Source organism: Bombina bombina, chromosome 1, assembly GCF_027579735.1.
Source record: "Bombina bombina isolate aBomBom1 chromosome 1, aBomBom1.pri, whole genome shotgun sequence".
Lineage (NCBI taxonomy): Eukaryota > Metazoa > Chordata > Amphibia > Anura > Bombinatoridae > Bombina > Bombina bombina.
In genome coordinates, this window is record NC_069499.1 from 683908884 (window position 1) to 683926209 (window position 17326).

At 37.6% G+C, this 17326-nt stretch overlaps 1 protein-coding gene across 1 annotated transcript in view; it reads right to left on the reverse strand.

Moving 5' to 3' along the window:
• Window positions 1-17326, reverse strand: part of NRK (Nik related kinase) — a 575538-nt gene that overhangs the window by 118813 nt on the left and 439399 nt on the right. The window contains exon 27 of the mRNA XM_053699167.1: window positions 11839-11973. Within this exon, the coding sequence (XP_053555142.1) occupies window positions 11839-11973 (135 nt within the window). The remainder of the gene's footprint in view (window positions 1-11838; window positions 11974-17326) is intronic.

Sequence of the window (17326 nt, forward strand, 5' to 3'; positions counted from 1 at the left end):
GAAAGTGGCACCTTAAATGAATAAGGTGCGATAAAGCAGGCTGACATTCAAATTCCAGCAGTCAGTACGCTGGAGGTCTCACCCAGAGGACCTGTGGAATCCAGATAGGCGTCTAGAAAGTAGCACCCACGTTTTTTAGGGCCAATGGCCGGACCAGGTGAGCTGCAAGCTGATAGGTGTTCTCCTGCTGCACTCACGCCACCGAGACTTTTCTCCAAAAACGACAGTGTCAGTGTATGAAAGGTTCCGTGGTAAAAGTCCTGTTTCAAAAACAAGTGGATCGTGGAAAGAAGCAAAAATACCGGGTCGTGGTATAAAACAAACAGTATTTATTTTGCAACGTGTTTCTCAGTCTATTCCAGACCGTTTCATTCATGCCTGATGAAACGGTCTGGAATAGACTGAGAAACACGTTGCAAAATAAATACTGTTTGTTTTATACCACGACCCGGTATTTTTGCTTCTTTCCACGATCCACTTGTTTTTGAAACAGGACTTTTACCACGGAACCTTTCATACACTGACACTGTCGTTTTTGGAGAAAAGTCTCGGTGGCGTGAGTGCAGCAGGAGAACACCTATCAGCTTGCAGCTCACCTGGTCCGGCCATTGGCCCTAAAAAACGTGGGTGCTACTTTCTAGACGCCTATCTGGATTCCACAGGTCCTCTGGGTGAGACCTCCAGCGTACTGACTGCTGGAATTTGAATGTCAGCCTGCTTTATCGCACCTTATTCATTTAAGGTGCCACTTTCCTTGTGAGTAGTTTTTTGCACATCACTTTTATATTTGTTGTTTGAACGATTCACACTATGTTGGCGCCCCTTGTTTATCTTCCATTCTATTGAACAACAACCATGTCCTCAATGAACCAAAAAAACTCATTAATATCAAAGCTGAATAGTTTTGGAAGTAGTTTTTAGTTTGTTTTTAGTTATAGCTATTTTAGGGGGATATCTGTGTGTGCAGGTGACTATTACTGTGCATAATTATTAGGCAACTTAACAAAAAACAAATATATACCCATTTCAATTATTTCTTTTTACCAGTGAAACCAATATAACATCTCAACATTCACAAATATACATTTCTGACAAAAAACAAATCAGTGACCAATATAGCCACCTTTCTTTGCAAGGACACTCAAAAGCCTGCCATCCATGGATTCTGTCAGTGTTTTGATCTGTTCACCATCAACATTGCGTGCAGCAGCAACCACAGCCTCCCAGACACTGTTCAGAGAGATGTACTGTTTTCCCTCCTTGTAAATCTCACATTTGATGATGGACCACAGGTTCTCAATGGGGTTCAGATCAGGTGAACAAGGAGGCCATGTCATTAGATTTTCTTCTTTTATACCCTTTCTTGCCAGCCATACTGTGGAGTACTTGGACGCGTGTGATGGAGCATTGTCCTGCATGAAAATCATGTTTTTCTTGAAGGATGCAGACTTCTTCCTGTACCACTGCTTGAAGAAGGTGTCTTCCAGAAACTGGCAGTAGGACTGGGAGTTGAGCTTGACTCCATCCTCAACCCGAAAAGGCCCCACAAGCTCATCTTTGATGATACCAGCCCAAACCAGTACTCCACCTCCACCTTGCTGGCGTCTGAGTCGGACTGGAGCTCTCTGCCCTTTACCAATCCAGCCACGGGCCCATCCATCTGGACCATCAAGACTCACTCTCATTTCATCAGTCCATAAAACCTTAGAAAAATCAGTCTTGAGATATTTCTTGGCCCAGTCTTGATGTTTCAGCTTGTGTGTCTTGTTCAGTGGTGGTCGTCTTTCAGCCTTTCTTACCTTGGCCATGTCTCTGAGTATTGCACACCTTGTGCTTTTGGGCACTCCAGTGATGTTGCAGCTCTGAAATATGGCCAAACTGGTGGCAAGTGGCATCTTGGCAGCTGCACGCTTGACTTTTCTCAGTTCATGGGCAGTTATTTTGCGCCTTGGTTTTTCCACACGCTTCTTGCGACCCTGTTGACTATTTTGAATGAAACGCTTGATTGTTCGATGATCACGCTTCAGAAGCTTTGCAATTTTAAGAGTGCTGCATCCCTCTGCAAGATATCTCACTATTTTTTACTTTTCTGAGCCTGTCAAGTCCTTCTTTTGACCCATTTTGCCAAAGGAAAGGAAGTTGCCTAATAATTATGCACACCTGATATAGGGTGTTGATGTCATTAGACCACACCCCTTCTCATTACAGAGATGCACATTACCTAATATGCTTAATTGGTAGTAGGCTTTCAAGCCTATACAGCTTGGAGTAAGACAACATGCATAAAGAGGATGATGTGGTCAAAATACTCATTTGCCTAATAATTCTGCACACAGTGTATATATATGGGGGTTCCAGCACCAAGGGAAATGATTGGGTCAGTAAGTATTGAGAAAACCCCACTTTAATAGTACTTAGAGTTTTCCCTGTGCACGGAGGTCTAGAGATATTTAAATATTAAATCAAAGAGTGAAGCAAGTAGGCATTACCCAGCACAACTTATGTACAACCTAATAAATCCAAACTGGGATGCAGTGAGGTAGAAAAAGCAAACAGTCTGTCTGATTGCACACCAAAAAAGAATTGTATAATGAATTCATCAAAAATATCTACATTAAGCACGGGGTGAAGCTTCACACTGATTCATTAAATTGATGCTAAGCGGGGTACCTCAGTATTAGTACAAGTTAAAGCATATCCTACATGCCTAAAATCACAGCAGAATGGTATATTCATACAAATAGAGGGTACATGTTTATAACATTAAGTTAGAGCGTATCAGTCAAATGTTACACATTGAAACTTCCCATAATTGTGGCCATAGCCTTTGTTGTTACAAAGTTCCTTGTACATAAGAAGAAACACTTGATTTTTCTTCCTTACTGTGTCCCAGTGTGTATTTATTAGGTTGCACATAAGTTGTGCTGGGTAAGGCCTACTTTGCTTCAGTCTTTGACTTAAAGGGACACTGAACCCAGAAAATGTGTTTTTTAATTCAGAAAGAGAATGCAATTTTAAGCAACTTTCTAATTTACTTCTATTATCAATTTTTCTTTGTTCTTTTGCTATCTTTATTTGAAAAAGAAGGCATCTATGCTTTTTGGGTTTAGTACTCTGGACAGCATTTTTTTTGGTGGATGAATTTATCCACCAATCAGCAAGGACAACCCAGGTTGTTCACCAAAAATGGGCCGGCATCTAAACTTACATTCTTGCATTTTAAATAAAGATACCAAGATAATGAAGAAAATGTGATAATAGGAGTAAATTAGAAAGTTGCTTAAAATTTCATGCTCAATCTGAATCATGAAAGAAAATTTTTGAGTACAGTGTCCCTTTAATATGTGTGTGTATATATATATATATATATATATATATATATATATATATATATATATTTATATGTGTTTATATGTGTGTGCATTTGTATTTATATGTGTATTTATGTATTTACAGACATATGTACACATATAAACCCATACATACATATGTACACACAAATAGGCATATATATAAGTGCATTGGAGCCCTTTGCAGTCATGTAGATGAAAACATGAAAGCTCATATTTATGTGCAATATTTGTATTTAATAATACTGTGTATTTACTGTAATATAAACCAGTTGGTGGTTTGCACCACACAAGGGAGAGTTATCTGAAACCACTGGTGGTCCACGAGAAGATGTTGGTGGTCCTTGACACCATCAAGCAGGAATTAATCTCCTCTGATAGTGTTACCCCTGTCATGCTGCAACTCCCTACAGTGCCTGGCTGGACATCAGTGAAAACCGACAGAGAAGTTAAATTACGATCTCCCTACGCACGTTGCGTAGTACTGCGCAACTTGCGTAGTTAGATTGTATTTTTAACTCCTCCCACCCAGTGTGCTGCTCAGAGAAAGATGCTTCCATTCTAAAGCCAGCAGAGGTTGGTATAGTCTTGGCTTGAAATAGTGGAATTAAAGTATGTAAAAAAATGTCTCTTATATTTCATTTTTCTCCCCTTTACCTGTCTCTTAGTAGTAGTTTTTCTAATTCCTTCAGATGGACTTACATCACTGTTTGTCTTCCTTCCCTCTCCTTTTTTTTATTATTAAATATTAATTATTTTTAATTCTAATATTTTTCCCGCGCATAAAGTCATTCCACCTGAATTACAGTAATTGCCATCCAGCAGATCATTCATATTCCACCAGTATTATAGTAATTGCCAGTAACATCAGTTGGGGTTAGCTCACATCCATATTGAGAGCTCTCTGATATAAACTTAATTTATGACTCCAATGTCTGTCCATGATCATAAGTAGTTTTAATAAATTCCTAATTGGGGAGGTAACTTGGAAGTCTTGTGGTCCTTTTAAACATTTATTCTTTTTTTCCCACTCTGTTTCCAGCTCAAAAGTTGGCACTCACCCATCATCTGTCATTTGGAAGTATTCACTCAGCTCTGTCATTCTTAAAAAATGTGTAAATATATACAAAATGTAAACTTAGCTATGGTTATACTAGTTATGTACTGTATGTGTGTGTGTGTATGTTTGAGTGTATATGAGTGTGTGTATGTATGTGTGTGTATATAAACATTTTAGTGGTCCACAGGATTCAAAATTGTGAGTTTAGTGGTCCATGAGGTCCAGGAAGCTATTGTAGCACTTCTCAAGTGCTTGATACTTTGTAAGTATAACGGTATCGGCACATTTGCTTGATTGAGCTACTGATTGTGCACTATGGTGGCGCCTTCTTCTTTTTGATATCTTCTAGATTATACATTCCAATGTTCTGCAAATAGCAGAATATGTTCTAAGTATTTTTTAATATATATTCCTATATTTATCTGTATATATATCTATACCTATATATAAGCATCTATAAATATCTAGGTATAGATATATTTTCTATCAAAATACCATTATATATATATATATATATATATATATTATGTATTCATGAATAAATAAAACATTATTTTATGTGAAGAACATTGGAATGTGAAATATTAATATTTTCATGTTGAGTTATCGCATTTGAGAATATGCAATCGGGTTTGCGCGCGAGTAGGTTGTGAGGTTTTTCCCCCAATTTTTTTGCTCCATTGACTTCTATGGGGGAATACGTTATCACGTGTGCACGCTATTCTAAGTTCGACTTTTTACGTGCATCGGGTTGGCATGAGTGAAAGCAGTTTACTTTCAACATGTAATACAAGCACTACCCAACGTGCACAAATAGCTTGCTTCTAGTGGAGTTAGCACGCAAGCACAAATTGCGTATCCAATAGCAATACACACCCCCGCCAGCTCTCTGAGAAGGTGTGGTGTTTTAATACTGGTGCACGGCCCTCACAGGATATGTGCGTATGCTGTAGAAAAACAGTAACAACTTTTACTTGAAGCATTTTTGCTAATGGAAGTATACTGCAAAAATTTTTATATTTCAAATTGAAATGCCCCCATGCACATTGCAGTTTTGATCTTTCTATCCCTTTAAGATAAACAACATTCAAGGGTCTATTCCAGGGGTCTGATTCATGTCTGCAAAACAATGCATATTTTTTTTAAAACAAAATCACAGTTTTAAATGCAAATGATTTGTATGTAAATGATTTGCAATACATTGAATAATTGCCCACACATAAATTAGTTTATCCCTTTAATTTCAATTTAGAACTAAATGTCTAAACTAAAAGTCGTTCATAGCTTTATGTCCTTTATGTTACCAGATCAAAAGAAGCTGTGTTGTACAGGAAAAAATAACAACAATTATATTTAATGCATACATTATATTATGCGTAAAAATGTATACACAACAAACTGAAATTAGTTTTAAAACAATGCAACACAGTGGACCAGTACATGTTTATGAAAATATACTATATACTAGGGATGTGCATTGTTTAGTTAGAAATGCACATTAATAATTAAAAAAAAAAACAGATATTTGTTTTTGTAAATGAAAACGAATGTACAAATGAATGCACCAGCAAAATTGAAAGAAAATACAAAAATACTGACAAACATCCTTGACAATTCTGTAATTTTTTTATTCGAAATGAACATTTTCTTGGCTGCACAAGACTACTATATACTTTAAATGGATATGTGAAATACAACCTATAATAGGTCATTACATTTCTAATGTAAAAAATTATTAGCAAAGGTTAATTGGCTGAAAGTATGTGTGAGATTGCTCCTTTCTCCAATTTAAAGAAGAATCATTTAGTATTTCTGGCCTGAACAGCTATTCTCCATGTGAATGGCAAAGATTAGTTAAATGAAAAATATCCCTAAACTGATTCACCATAAATATAATGTATACATAGGGAAAACAATTGAGGCAAGGTCTGTAAAGTTAACAGTATATGAAACGTGTTGTTGATAATTGTGAGAGAGCTTCAGACATACCCTGAGAATTCCCCACTTCAGCCCAAAGAACTCCCCTTTCCCTTCCACTTTGTAAAACTGTCAGTTCTATTTTACACAGAACAAATACAAAGTGCAATGCAATTTGTAAAAGATACACAGAAATATACAAAGTATCGGCTAGATTACAAGTTTTACGTTATGAGTAAAAAAGCAGCTTTAAGGCTCATAATGCTGCTTTTTTACTACCACTGCTATTACGAGTCTTGTAGGTACAGCTGTCCCGCAAACGTTTTTGGCCGTACCGCAAATTAACTTACGCAATTTGCGTAAAGTCTTTTTTCAATGGGACTTCCATAGCGCCGGTATTACAAGCTTTTTTTTTTAGGCCAAAAAGTGAGCGGTACAGCTTATCCTGCAAGATTCATAACGCATTCTAAAGTCAGTAGTTATGAGTTTTACACTACAAAGCTGTAGCATAAAACTCATAACTAAAGTGATAAAAAGTACACTAACACCCATAAACTACCTATTAACCCCTAAACCGAGGCCCTCACGCATCGCAAACACTAAAATAAAATTATTAACCCCTAATCTGCTGCTACGGACATCGCCGCCACTAGAATAAACATATTAACCCCTAAACCACCGTACTCCCGCCTCGCAAACACTAGTTAAATATTATTAACCCCTAATCTGCCGCCCCTAACATCGCCGTCACCTATCTACATTTATTAACCCCTAATCTGCCGTCCCCAACGTCGCCGCCGCTATACTAAAGTTATTAACACCTAAACCTAAGTCTAACCCTAACCCTAACACCCACTAACTTAAATATAATTAAAATAAATCTAAAGAAAACCTACTATTATTAACTAAATAATTCCTATTTAAAACTAAATACTTACCTGTAAAATAAACCCTAAGCTAGCTACAATATAACTAATAGTTACATTGTATCTAGCTTAGAGTTTATTTTTATTTTACAGGCAAGTTTGTATTTATGTTAACTAGGTAGAATAGTTACTAAATAGTTATTAACTATTTAATAACTACCTAGCAAAAATAAATACAAATGTACCTGTAAAATAAAACCTAACCTGCCTTACAATAAAACCTAACCTTACACTACAATTAAATTATTATTATTTTTATTTTTATCAGGTATTTGTAGAGTGCCAACAGATTCCGCAGCACTGTAAACATAGTCGGTGTACAGGATAGCTTTTGTAGGGGTCAAGTGGGTAGAGGGCCCTGCCGAGAGATTCACTGTTGTAGTCGGCTCTTATGAAGCGATCTGTAAACAGCTGGGCCCATAGGCTTACATTCTAAGGGGTTCAAGGGGAAAGCAATGGAGTTAGGAAAGGTCAGTGTTAGTTGTATGCATCCCTGAATAGTAGAGTCTTTAGGGAGTGCTTGAAGCTGTTAAAACTAGGGGAGAGTCTTATGGAGCAGGCAGGGAATTCCACAAGATGGGGGCCAGTCTGGAGAAGTCCTGTAAACGGGAATGTGAGGAAGTAACAAGAGAGGAGGAGATCCTGAGCTGATCAAAGGGGACGGGAGGGAGAGTATCTAGAGACAAGTCCTGAGATGAGACCTGAGACCTAAATTAAATACAAATACCTAAATTACAAAAAAAAAAACCACCCCACTAAATTACACAAAATAAAAAACAAATTACAAGATATTTAAACTAATTACACCTAATCTAATAGCCCTATCAAAATAAAAAAGCCCCCCAAAAATAAAAAAAACCTCCTAGCCTAAACTAAACTGCCAATAGCCCTTAAAAGGGTCTTTTGCGGGGCATCGCCCCAAAGAAATCAGCTCTTTTACCTGTAAAAAAAAAAATACAAACAACCCCCCAACAGTAAAACCCACCACCCACACAACCAAACCCCCAAATAAAATCCTAACTAAAAAAACTATGCTCCCTATTGCCCTGAAAAGGGCATTTTGATGGGCATTGCACTTAAAAGGGCATTTAGCTCTATTTCTGCCCAAACCCTAATCTAAAACTAAAACCCACCCAATAAACCCTTAACACTAACCCCCGAAGATCCACTTACAGTTTTGAAGAGCCGACATCCATCCTCAATGAAGTCGGGAGAAGTCCTCAGTGAAGCGACAAGAAGTCCTCAACGAAGCCAGGAGAAGTCTTCATCCATCCGGCGTGGAGTGGGTCCATCTTCAAGACATCCGGCGCGGAGCATCCTCTTCTTCCGACGACTACCCGACGAATGAAGGTAACTTTAAGTGACGTCATCCAAGATGGCATTCCTTAGATTCTGATTGGCTGATAGAATTCTATCAGCCAATCGGAATTAAATATGAAAAATTCCTATTGGCTGATGCAATCAGCCAATAGGATTGAACTTCAATCCTATTGGCTGATGCAATCAGCCAATAGGATTGAACTTCAATCCTATTGGCTGATCCAATCAGCCAATAGGATTGAGCTCACATTCTATTGGCTGATTGGATGTCTTGAAGATGGACTCGCTCCGCGCCAGACGGATGAAGATAGAAGATGCCGTCTGGATGAAGACTGCTGCCCGTCTGGAGGACCACTTCTCCCGGCTTGGATGAAGACTTCTCCTGGCTTTGTTGAGGACTTCTTGCCGCTTCACTGAGGACTTCTCCCGGCTTCGTTGAGGATGGATGTCGGCTCTTCAAAACTGTAAGTGGATCTTCGGGGGTTAGTGTTAGATTTTTTTATGGGTTTATTGGGTGGGTTTTAGTTTTAGATTAGGGTTTGGGCAGCAATAGAGCTAAATGTTCTTTTTAGGGAAATGGGGAGCTTAGGTTTTTTTAGTTAGGATTTTATTTGGGGGGTTTGGTTGTGTGGGTTGTGGGTTTTACTGTTGGGGGGTTGCTTTTTTTTTTACAGGTAAAAGAGCTGATTTCTTTGGGGCAATGCCCCGCAAAAGACCCTTTTAAGGGCTATTGGCAGTTTAGTTTAAGCTAGGGTTTTTTTTTTTATTTTGGGCGGACTTTTTTTATTTTGATAGGGCTATTGGATTAGGTGTAATTGGTTTAAATATCTTGTAATTTGTTTTTTATTTTATGTAATTTAGTGTTTGTTTGTTTTTGTAATTTAGGTATTTGTATATAATTTAGTTAATTGTATTTAATTTAGGTAATTGATTTAATTATAGTGTAAGGTTAGGTGTTAGTGTAAGACAGGTTAGGTTTTATTTTACAGGTAAATTTGTATTTATTTTAGCTAAGTAGTTAGTAAATAGTTAATAACTATTTAGTAACTATTCTACCTAGTTAAAATAAATACAAACTTGCCTGTAAAATAAAAATAAAACCTAAGATAGATACAATGTAACTATTGGTTATATTGTAGCTATCTTAGGGTTTATTTTATAGGTAAGTATTTAGTTTTAAATAGGAATTATTTAGTTATTAATAGTAGGGTTTCTTTAGATTTATTTTAATTATATTTAAGTTAGGGGGTGTTAGGGTTAGACTTAGGTTTAGGGCGAAGTTGGGGGCAGCAGATTAGGGGTTAATACTATTTAACTAGTGTTTGCGATGCGGGAGTGCGGCGGTTTAGGGGTTAATATGTTTATTATAGTGGCTTCGACATTGGGGGCGGCATATTAGGGGCTAATAAGTGTAGGTAGGTTGCGGCGAAATTGGGGGCAGAAGATTAGGGGTTAATAAATATAATGTAGGTGTCGGCGATATCTGGAGCGCCAGATTAAGGGTTAATAAGTATAATGTAGGTGTCGGCGATGTCGGGGGCAGCAGATTAGGGGTTGATAAGTGTAATATTAGGGGTGTTTAGACTCGGTGTTCATGTTAGGGTGTTAGGTGTAAACATAACTTTTGTTTCCCCATAGGAATCAATGGGGCTACGTTACAGAGCTTTACGCTGCTTTATTGCAGGTGTTAGGCTTTTTTTCAGCCGGCTCTCCCCATTGATGTCTATGGGGAAATCGTGCACAAGCACGTACAACCAGCTCACCGCTGACTTAAGCAGCGCTGGTATTGGAGTGCGATATGGAGCTCAATTTTGCTCTACGCTCACTTCTTGCCTTTTAACGCCGGGTTCAGGAAAACCTGTAATACCAGCGCTGTAGGAAAGTGAGCAGTGACAATAACGTGCAAGTTAGCACCGCACCCCTCATAACGCAAAACTTGTAATCTAGCTGTATGTTTTCAATTTGTTAGAATAACACAGAACCTTTCAAAGCTGTTGTATACTGGATCTAAATGCATTAAAATACAAAATAGAGAGTGCAAAGTTTAAAACTAATAGAACTTAAAGAACCCAATCTGAAGTATAAAGAAATATAAATATCAATTTTTGCTATATTGCCCTGGGCTTGTCTCTCATTCATATCCAGAAATGCAGGGAATGCTCCTTAGAGAAGTAGATCTTAATTTGCCTGTCTAGAATATTGTGAGTGATCTCACAGTGCTGAAGGGTTATTTTAGATCATCTCATCTGAGTGGACAGCTTTATGGGAGGCATCTCTCATCTCTCTTGGCTTTCATGTCTCATCCCTTTTGTTAGAGAATTTAGAAAGTTCAGCCCATGTGAATTCTGCACTATAATTTCTCTTCAAGCTGAAGTGTCTTTGATTATCAGACTCCTAGTGCCTTCATTTCAAGCCTACCGGATCTGATGAGTACCTAACCTGTACTTGGCATGTCTGGAAGCTCCTTAGCACAGTACAACCCTGTTACATGTTCTGTGTGTTATTTTTTATAGATCACATAAACAGGAGGCATGATGAACACACCATTGTGTTCATTAAGGCATTTGAGGAAGTCAACTTCCATTAAATTGAGGACCTATTTAGGACTGACAAAGGAAAGTACATCTCCTACACAATGTATCTGAATTAGTGTAGAGAGTGGAGACTATTACTGAGTGCATATATTTAAGGTCTTTAATTATTGTTTATTAAGGCTGTGGCTCAAGTTAAATTATTGTGTTTTTGTTTAATATTAAAGTCTCATGATTCAGATGAAGTGCAATATTTAAAAAAACAAAACCGTTTACTTCTATTATCAATGATCATTTGTTCTCTTGATACCCTTTGTTGAAATTCCTTTCCGTAAGAGCATACTGAGATAGGCCCAGGGTGCTGCAAACATTGTTGCTATATAGTGTTCACCTGCCTATCTCAGTATGCTCACATGAAAAGGATATCAAGAGAAATTTAAATTCTCTAATAATAGTAAATTACTTTTAGTATCCTGTGGCTTGCTTTTGCCTTTACAGATCTTGTCTTATCTAGAGAAACTGGCCTTAGTAATCTGTCATTATTTATAAAGCAATAAGCTGACATTAATAAAATGTCTTATTTCCTTGCATTTGTAGGTGGTGAACTTTTGTGTATTGTTTGCATATTTCCCAAAATGCACTGCTTCATTCTGCCAGCCATTTTGTCACCCTTATAGCAGATAGTATTGGTGATAAAATCATGTAATATGCTGTATATTTAAAATCACACTTACCAACTTTGTAATGTACACAGCCTTCCATTTCGCCAACGGAAACCCATCCTTGGCGTTTCTCACCTTCTGGATCATTGCGCAGGATTTTGTTTCTCAGCCATGATAAATAATATACCCGTAGTTTATTTTTCTTGCCTTTTGTTAAGGAAACAGATTATTAGCTCCTTTTATAGAAACATTTTTATAATTTAGTACTGTGCTTCACACATGGATTAGTCTTAAAGAATTAGTATAGATTGTACTATCATCCAATATTGAGCAGTCATTAACTAGCTGTTCCTATTTGCCTGACATATTACTGTGGTATATTATATGTCTGAATATTACAGAGTTCTATATACTGTATAGTAACAAACTCACATATCCACTGTAGCTAAATAAGTGTGCATACTTATGATTCGCTACACTGTTTTTCTTTGATGTATTTTTAGTGCACACTAACACTGCTCATATTATAAGTGGGGAATTATGTTTTTCTACAAGAACAACCCATAATATCGCTGTCAATTAGCAAAGTAAATTCAAAGTAAACACTTTATTAAAATAACAAGTGACTGACTGCAATTACTAGACTAAATAAAAAATTGTGCATATCAACAACAGCCGTATCGAACCGCCCTCACATGTAGATCATTAGCTGCAGGTTTACTGGATCAATTTCTCAAGTGGATCTGCAATCTTTACCGATGACCGCTTGTTGTCCTCCCTGTCCACTATGTCAGTGAGTACTTCATGTGGCCCAGTACTATTTATCCTATGCATTTTGTCTGTTTTAGTACAGACTTTCTCAAGGATTCGTATGCACTGCTCCACTAAGTGTTAGTTGATAGCAAAGGGTGGCCAGATTACAAGTGGCAAGATATCTCTTTTTTTGGCTGGAGCGCTAGCTTCACTCAAGTAAAAAAAATTAGCATGGTGCACGTATTACAAGTTGAAAGTAAAAGTTAGTGTGCAAGTAGAATATACAGTACTGTGCAAAGTCTTAGGCTACCATTAGATTTGTTGTTTTAGCAGTTTTAATGGCCATCCATATTTATTTTTCAGTCTCTTTATTAAGATACAAACAGAAAATACAGGAAATATGTACTCAAAATATAAAAAAAAAACTATTTTTCAGAACAATATTTTCAGTACTTCCCAGAGTTCTTTAGATTTAGGTTGTCTTGTATTTATTTCTCTTTCCAGGTGATACCATACTGCCTCTATAATATTCAGGTCTGGACTCTGTGGAGGCTGGTCCATGACTGTCAGTGTTTAATCAGCTGTTTTGTGTCTCTACAAATATAATTTTACTGCAATAGCAGTGTGCTTTGGGTACGTTATCATGATGAGAAATAAAACCATTCCCAATCAGCCCCTTTCCAGATGGAATAGCATGATGAATTAAAACCATTCTGTACATTTAAGCATACATGATTCCATCAATTTGGACCATATTGCCAACACCACTGGTAGAAATGCAACCCCAAACCAGGACAGACCCTCCACCATGTTTCACTGAAGTCTGCAAGCACTCATTCTTCCATCTCTCTCCAATTCTTCTTCTCATGTATAGTCAACGATTGGACCCAAAAATGTCAAACTTAGATTTGTCACTCCATAATACTCTTCTCCACTGATCTTACATTCCAATCTTGTGAGCTTTAGCATATCTTAGCCTTTTCACCCTGTTCCCCTTCCATTCCCCTTGACCATTCCTGATCAATCTTCTTCGGACTGTAGATGGGTCAACTTGGCATTTTAATGAAGCTGCCTGATGCTGAGCCAGGCCCTTGCTGGTCTTCTTCCGGTCTCTCAAAGAAGAAACTCTGAGAAACTTCTCATCAGATTTTCAAAGTTTTCTTGGCCTTCCAGACCTTTCTGTCTTTGACCTCTCCTGAATCTTCAAATTTCTTTATAACAGCTTAAATATCACATCTTGAGTATTTAGTTTGTTTGCTGATTTCTCTTTGAGAGTGGCCTTGTTGATGCAAAATTATGATTTTATTTCTGCCAAATTCTGTGATCTTTGGCATTTTGAATGGAATGATGTGATTTTAAGTTGGTCTTATTTGCAAGCTTCCAATGAATTATACTCATCCAATATGTGTATGTAATGCTCAAACATGTATTGCACAAAGCTAGTGTAATAGAACATTTTCACAGCAGTCATTTTGACATGAAATAGTAGGATAAATACAGGTGTTACCAATTACATTAATTAGGATTCCATTCCATTTAGGTTTAAGAGAGCCTGGTTCCTGCCATTGCTCAAATGTAAGGGGAGATCACACTAAATACTTGCCACTTTAGCCTATAGAAGCTGTTTTTTTCTGCTTTTTAATACTGTATACAAATATCATGTATTTTCTGGTTGAATTCTAATATATCTAAAGATACTGAGAAATAATTATACATGGTCATTATATCATTACTAAAACAACAAATCTAAGACTGGCCTAAGATCAGTACTGTATATATTCACTGGTCCTTTCTTCAAAAACACACTTTTAATGTAACGTTTCGGAGATAGAGTCTGAGGAAGGGGATACTCTATCTCTGAAATGTTACATTAAAAGTGTGTTTTTGAAAAAAAGACCAGTGAGTGCAAGTTCTTGTTACCTATATATATATATATATATATATATATATATATATATATATGCGCATCAAAAGAGGACCTCATTCTATAGATTTTAAAAATTGAAACACCATTTATTATGTGACGTTTCGAGGGCTGACTCCCCTTCCTCAGGGTTTGTCTGAGAAAGGGGAGTCAGTGCCCGAAACGTCACATAATAAATGGTGTTTCAATTTTTAAAATCTATAGAATGCAGTCCTCTTTTGATGCATATATATATTTTTTTTCAAATCCAGAGAGTGCTGTCTTCTTTTGATGCATTTATACTTTTTCATACCGACACCCTGGTAGTTGTAATTTTGTTAAGTGAGAGTGCAGGCCCTGTAGGACAATATATATATATATATATATATATATATATATATATATATATATACATATGTATAGATATAGGTATAGATATATATTTTACCAAGAAACACTCGGCTAGATTTAGAGTTCTGCGGCCAAAGGGGTGCGTTAGCTACGCGTGTATTTTTTCCCCCGCACCTTTTAAATACCACTGGTATTTAGAGTTCACAGAAGGGCTGCGTTAGGCTCCAAAAAGGGAGTGTAGAGCATAATTTACCGCCACTGCAACTCTAAATACCAGCGGTGCTTACGGACGCGGCCAGCTTCAAAAACGTGCTCGTGCACGATTCCCCCATAGGAAACAATGGGGCAGTTTGAGCTGAAAAAAAACCTAACACCTGCAAAAAATCAGCGTTCAGCTCCTAACGCAGCCCCATTGTTTCCTATGGGAAAACACTTCCTATGTCTGCACCTAACACCCTAACATGTACCCCGAGTCTAAACACCCCTAACCTTACACTTATTAACCCCTAATCTGCCATCCCTGCTATCGCTGACCCCTGCATTTTATTATTAACCCCTAATCTGCCGCTCCGTACACCGCCGCAACCTACGTTATCCCTATGTACCCCTAATCTGCTGCCCCTAACCCCTGCCGACCCCTATATTATATTTATTAACCCCTAATCTGCTGCCCCCAACGTCGCTGCCACCTACCTACAATTATTAACCCCTAATCTGCCAACCGGACCTCACCGCTACTATAATAAATGTATTAACCCCTAAAGCTAAGTCTAACCCTAACACTAACACCCCCCTAAGTTAAATATAATTTAAATCTAACAAAATAAAATAAATATTATTAACTAAAGTATTCCTATTTAAAGCTAAATACTTACCTGTAAAATAAACCCTAATATAGCTACAATATAAATAATAATTATATTGTAGCTATTTTAGGATTAATATTTATTTTACAGGCACCTTTGTATTTATTTTAACTAGGTACAATAGCTATTAAATAGTTAATAACTATTTAATAGCTACCTAGATAAAATAATTACAAAATTACCTGTAAAATAAATCCTAACTTAAGTTACAATTAAACCTAACACTACACTATCAGTAAATAAATTAAATAAACTATATACAATTATCTACAATTATATGAACTAAACTAAATTACAAAAAACAAACAGACACTAAATTACAAAAAATAAAAAAAGATTACAAGAATTTTAAACTAATTACACCTACTCTAAGCCCCCTAAAAAAAATAACAAAGCCCCCCAAAATAAAAAAATGCCCTACCCTATTCTAAAATAAAAATTGTAAAGCTCTTTTACCTTACCAGCCCTTAAAAGGGCCTTTTGCGGGGCATGCCCCAAAGAATTCTGCTCTTTTGCCTGTAAAAAAAAACATACAATACCCCCCCACCATTACAACCCACCACCCACATACCCCTAATCTAACCCAAACCCACTTAAATAAACCTAACACTAAGCCCCTGAAGATCTTCCTACCTTGTCTTCACCACGCCGGGTATCACTGATCCGTCCAGAAGAGGGTCCGAAGTCTTCCTCCTATCTGGCAAGAAGAGCTCCTCCAGAGGGTCCAAAGTCTTCATCCTATCCGGGCAGAAGAGGACATCCGGACTGGCAGACATCTTCATCCAAGCGGCATCTTCTATCTTCTTCCATCCGGCGCGGAGTGGGACCATCTTCAAGCAGCCGACGCGGAGCCATCCTTCTTCACCGACGGACATCCTTCTTCACCGACTAACTAACTCCAATCAGCCAATCAGATTGAGCTTGCATTCTATTGGCTGTTCCGATCAGCCAATAGAATGCGAGCTCAATCTGATTGGCTGATCCGATCAGCCAATCCGATTGAACTTGAATCTGATTGGCTGATTCAATCAGCCAATCAGATTTTTCCTAGCTTAATTCCGATTGGCTGATAGAATCCTAACAGCCAATCGGAATTCGAGGGACGCCAACTTGGATGACGTCCCTTAAAGGAACCTTCATTCGTCGTTAGTCCGTCGGTGAAGAAGGATGGCTCCGCGTCGGCTGCTTGAAGATGGTCCCGCTCCGCGCCGGATGGAAGAAGATAGAAGATGCCGCTTGGATGAAGATGTCTGCCAGTCCGGATGTCCTCTTCTGCCCAGATAGGATGAAGACTTTGGACCCTCTGGAGGAGCTCTTCTTGCCGGATAGGAGGAAGACTTTGGATCCTCTTCTGGACGGATCGGTGATACCCGGCGTGGTGAAGACAAGGTAGGAAGATCTTCAGGAGCTTAGTGTTAGGTTTATTTAAGGGGGGTTTGGGTTAGATTAGGGGTATGTGGGTGGTGGGTTGTAATGTTGGGGGGGTATTGTATGTTTTTTTTTACAGGCAAAAGAGCAGAATTCTTTGGGGCATGCCCCGCAAAAGTCCCTTTTAAGGGCTGGTAAGGTAAAAGAGCTTTACAATTTTTATTTTAGAATAGGGTAATTTAGTGTTTGTTTTTTATGTAATTTAGTTTAGTTGATATAATTGTAGATAATTGTAGATAGTTTATTTAATGTATTTATT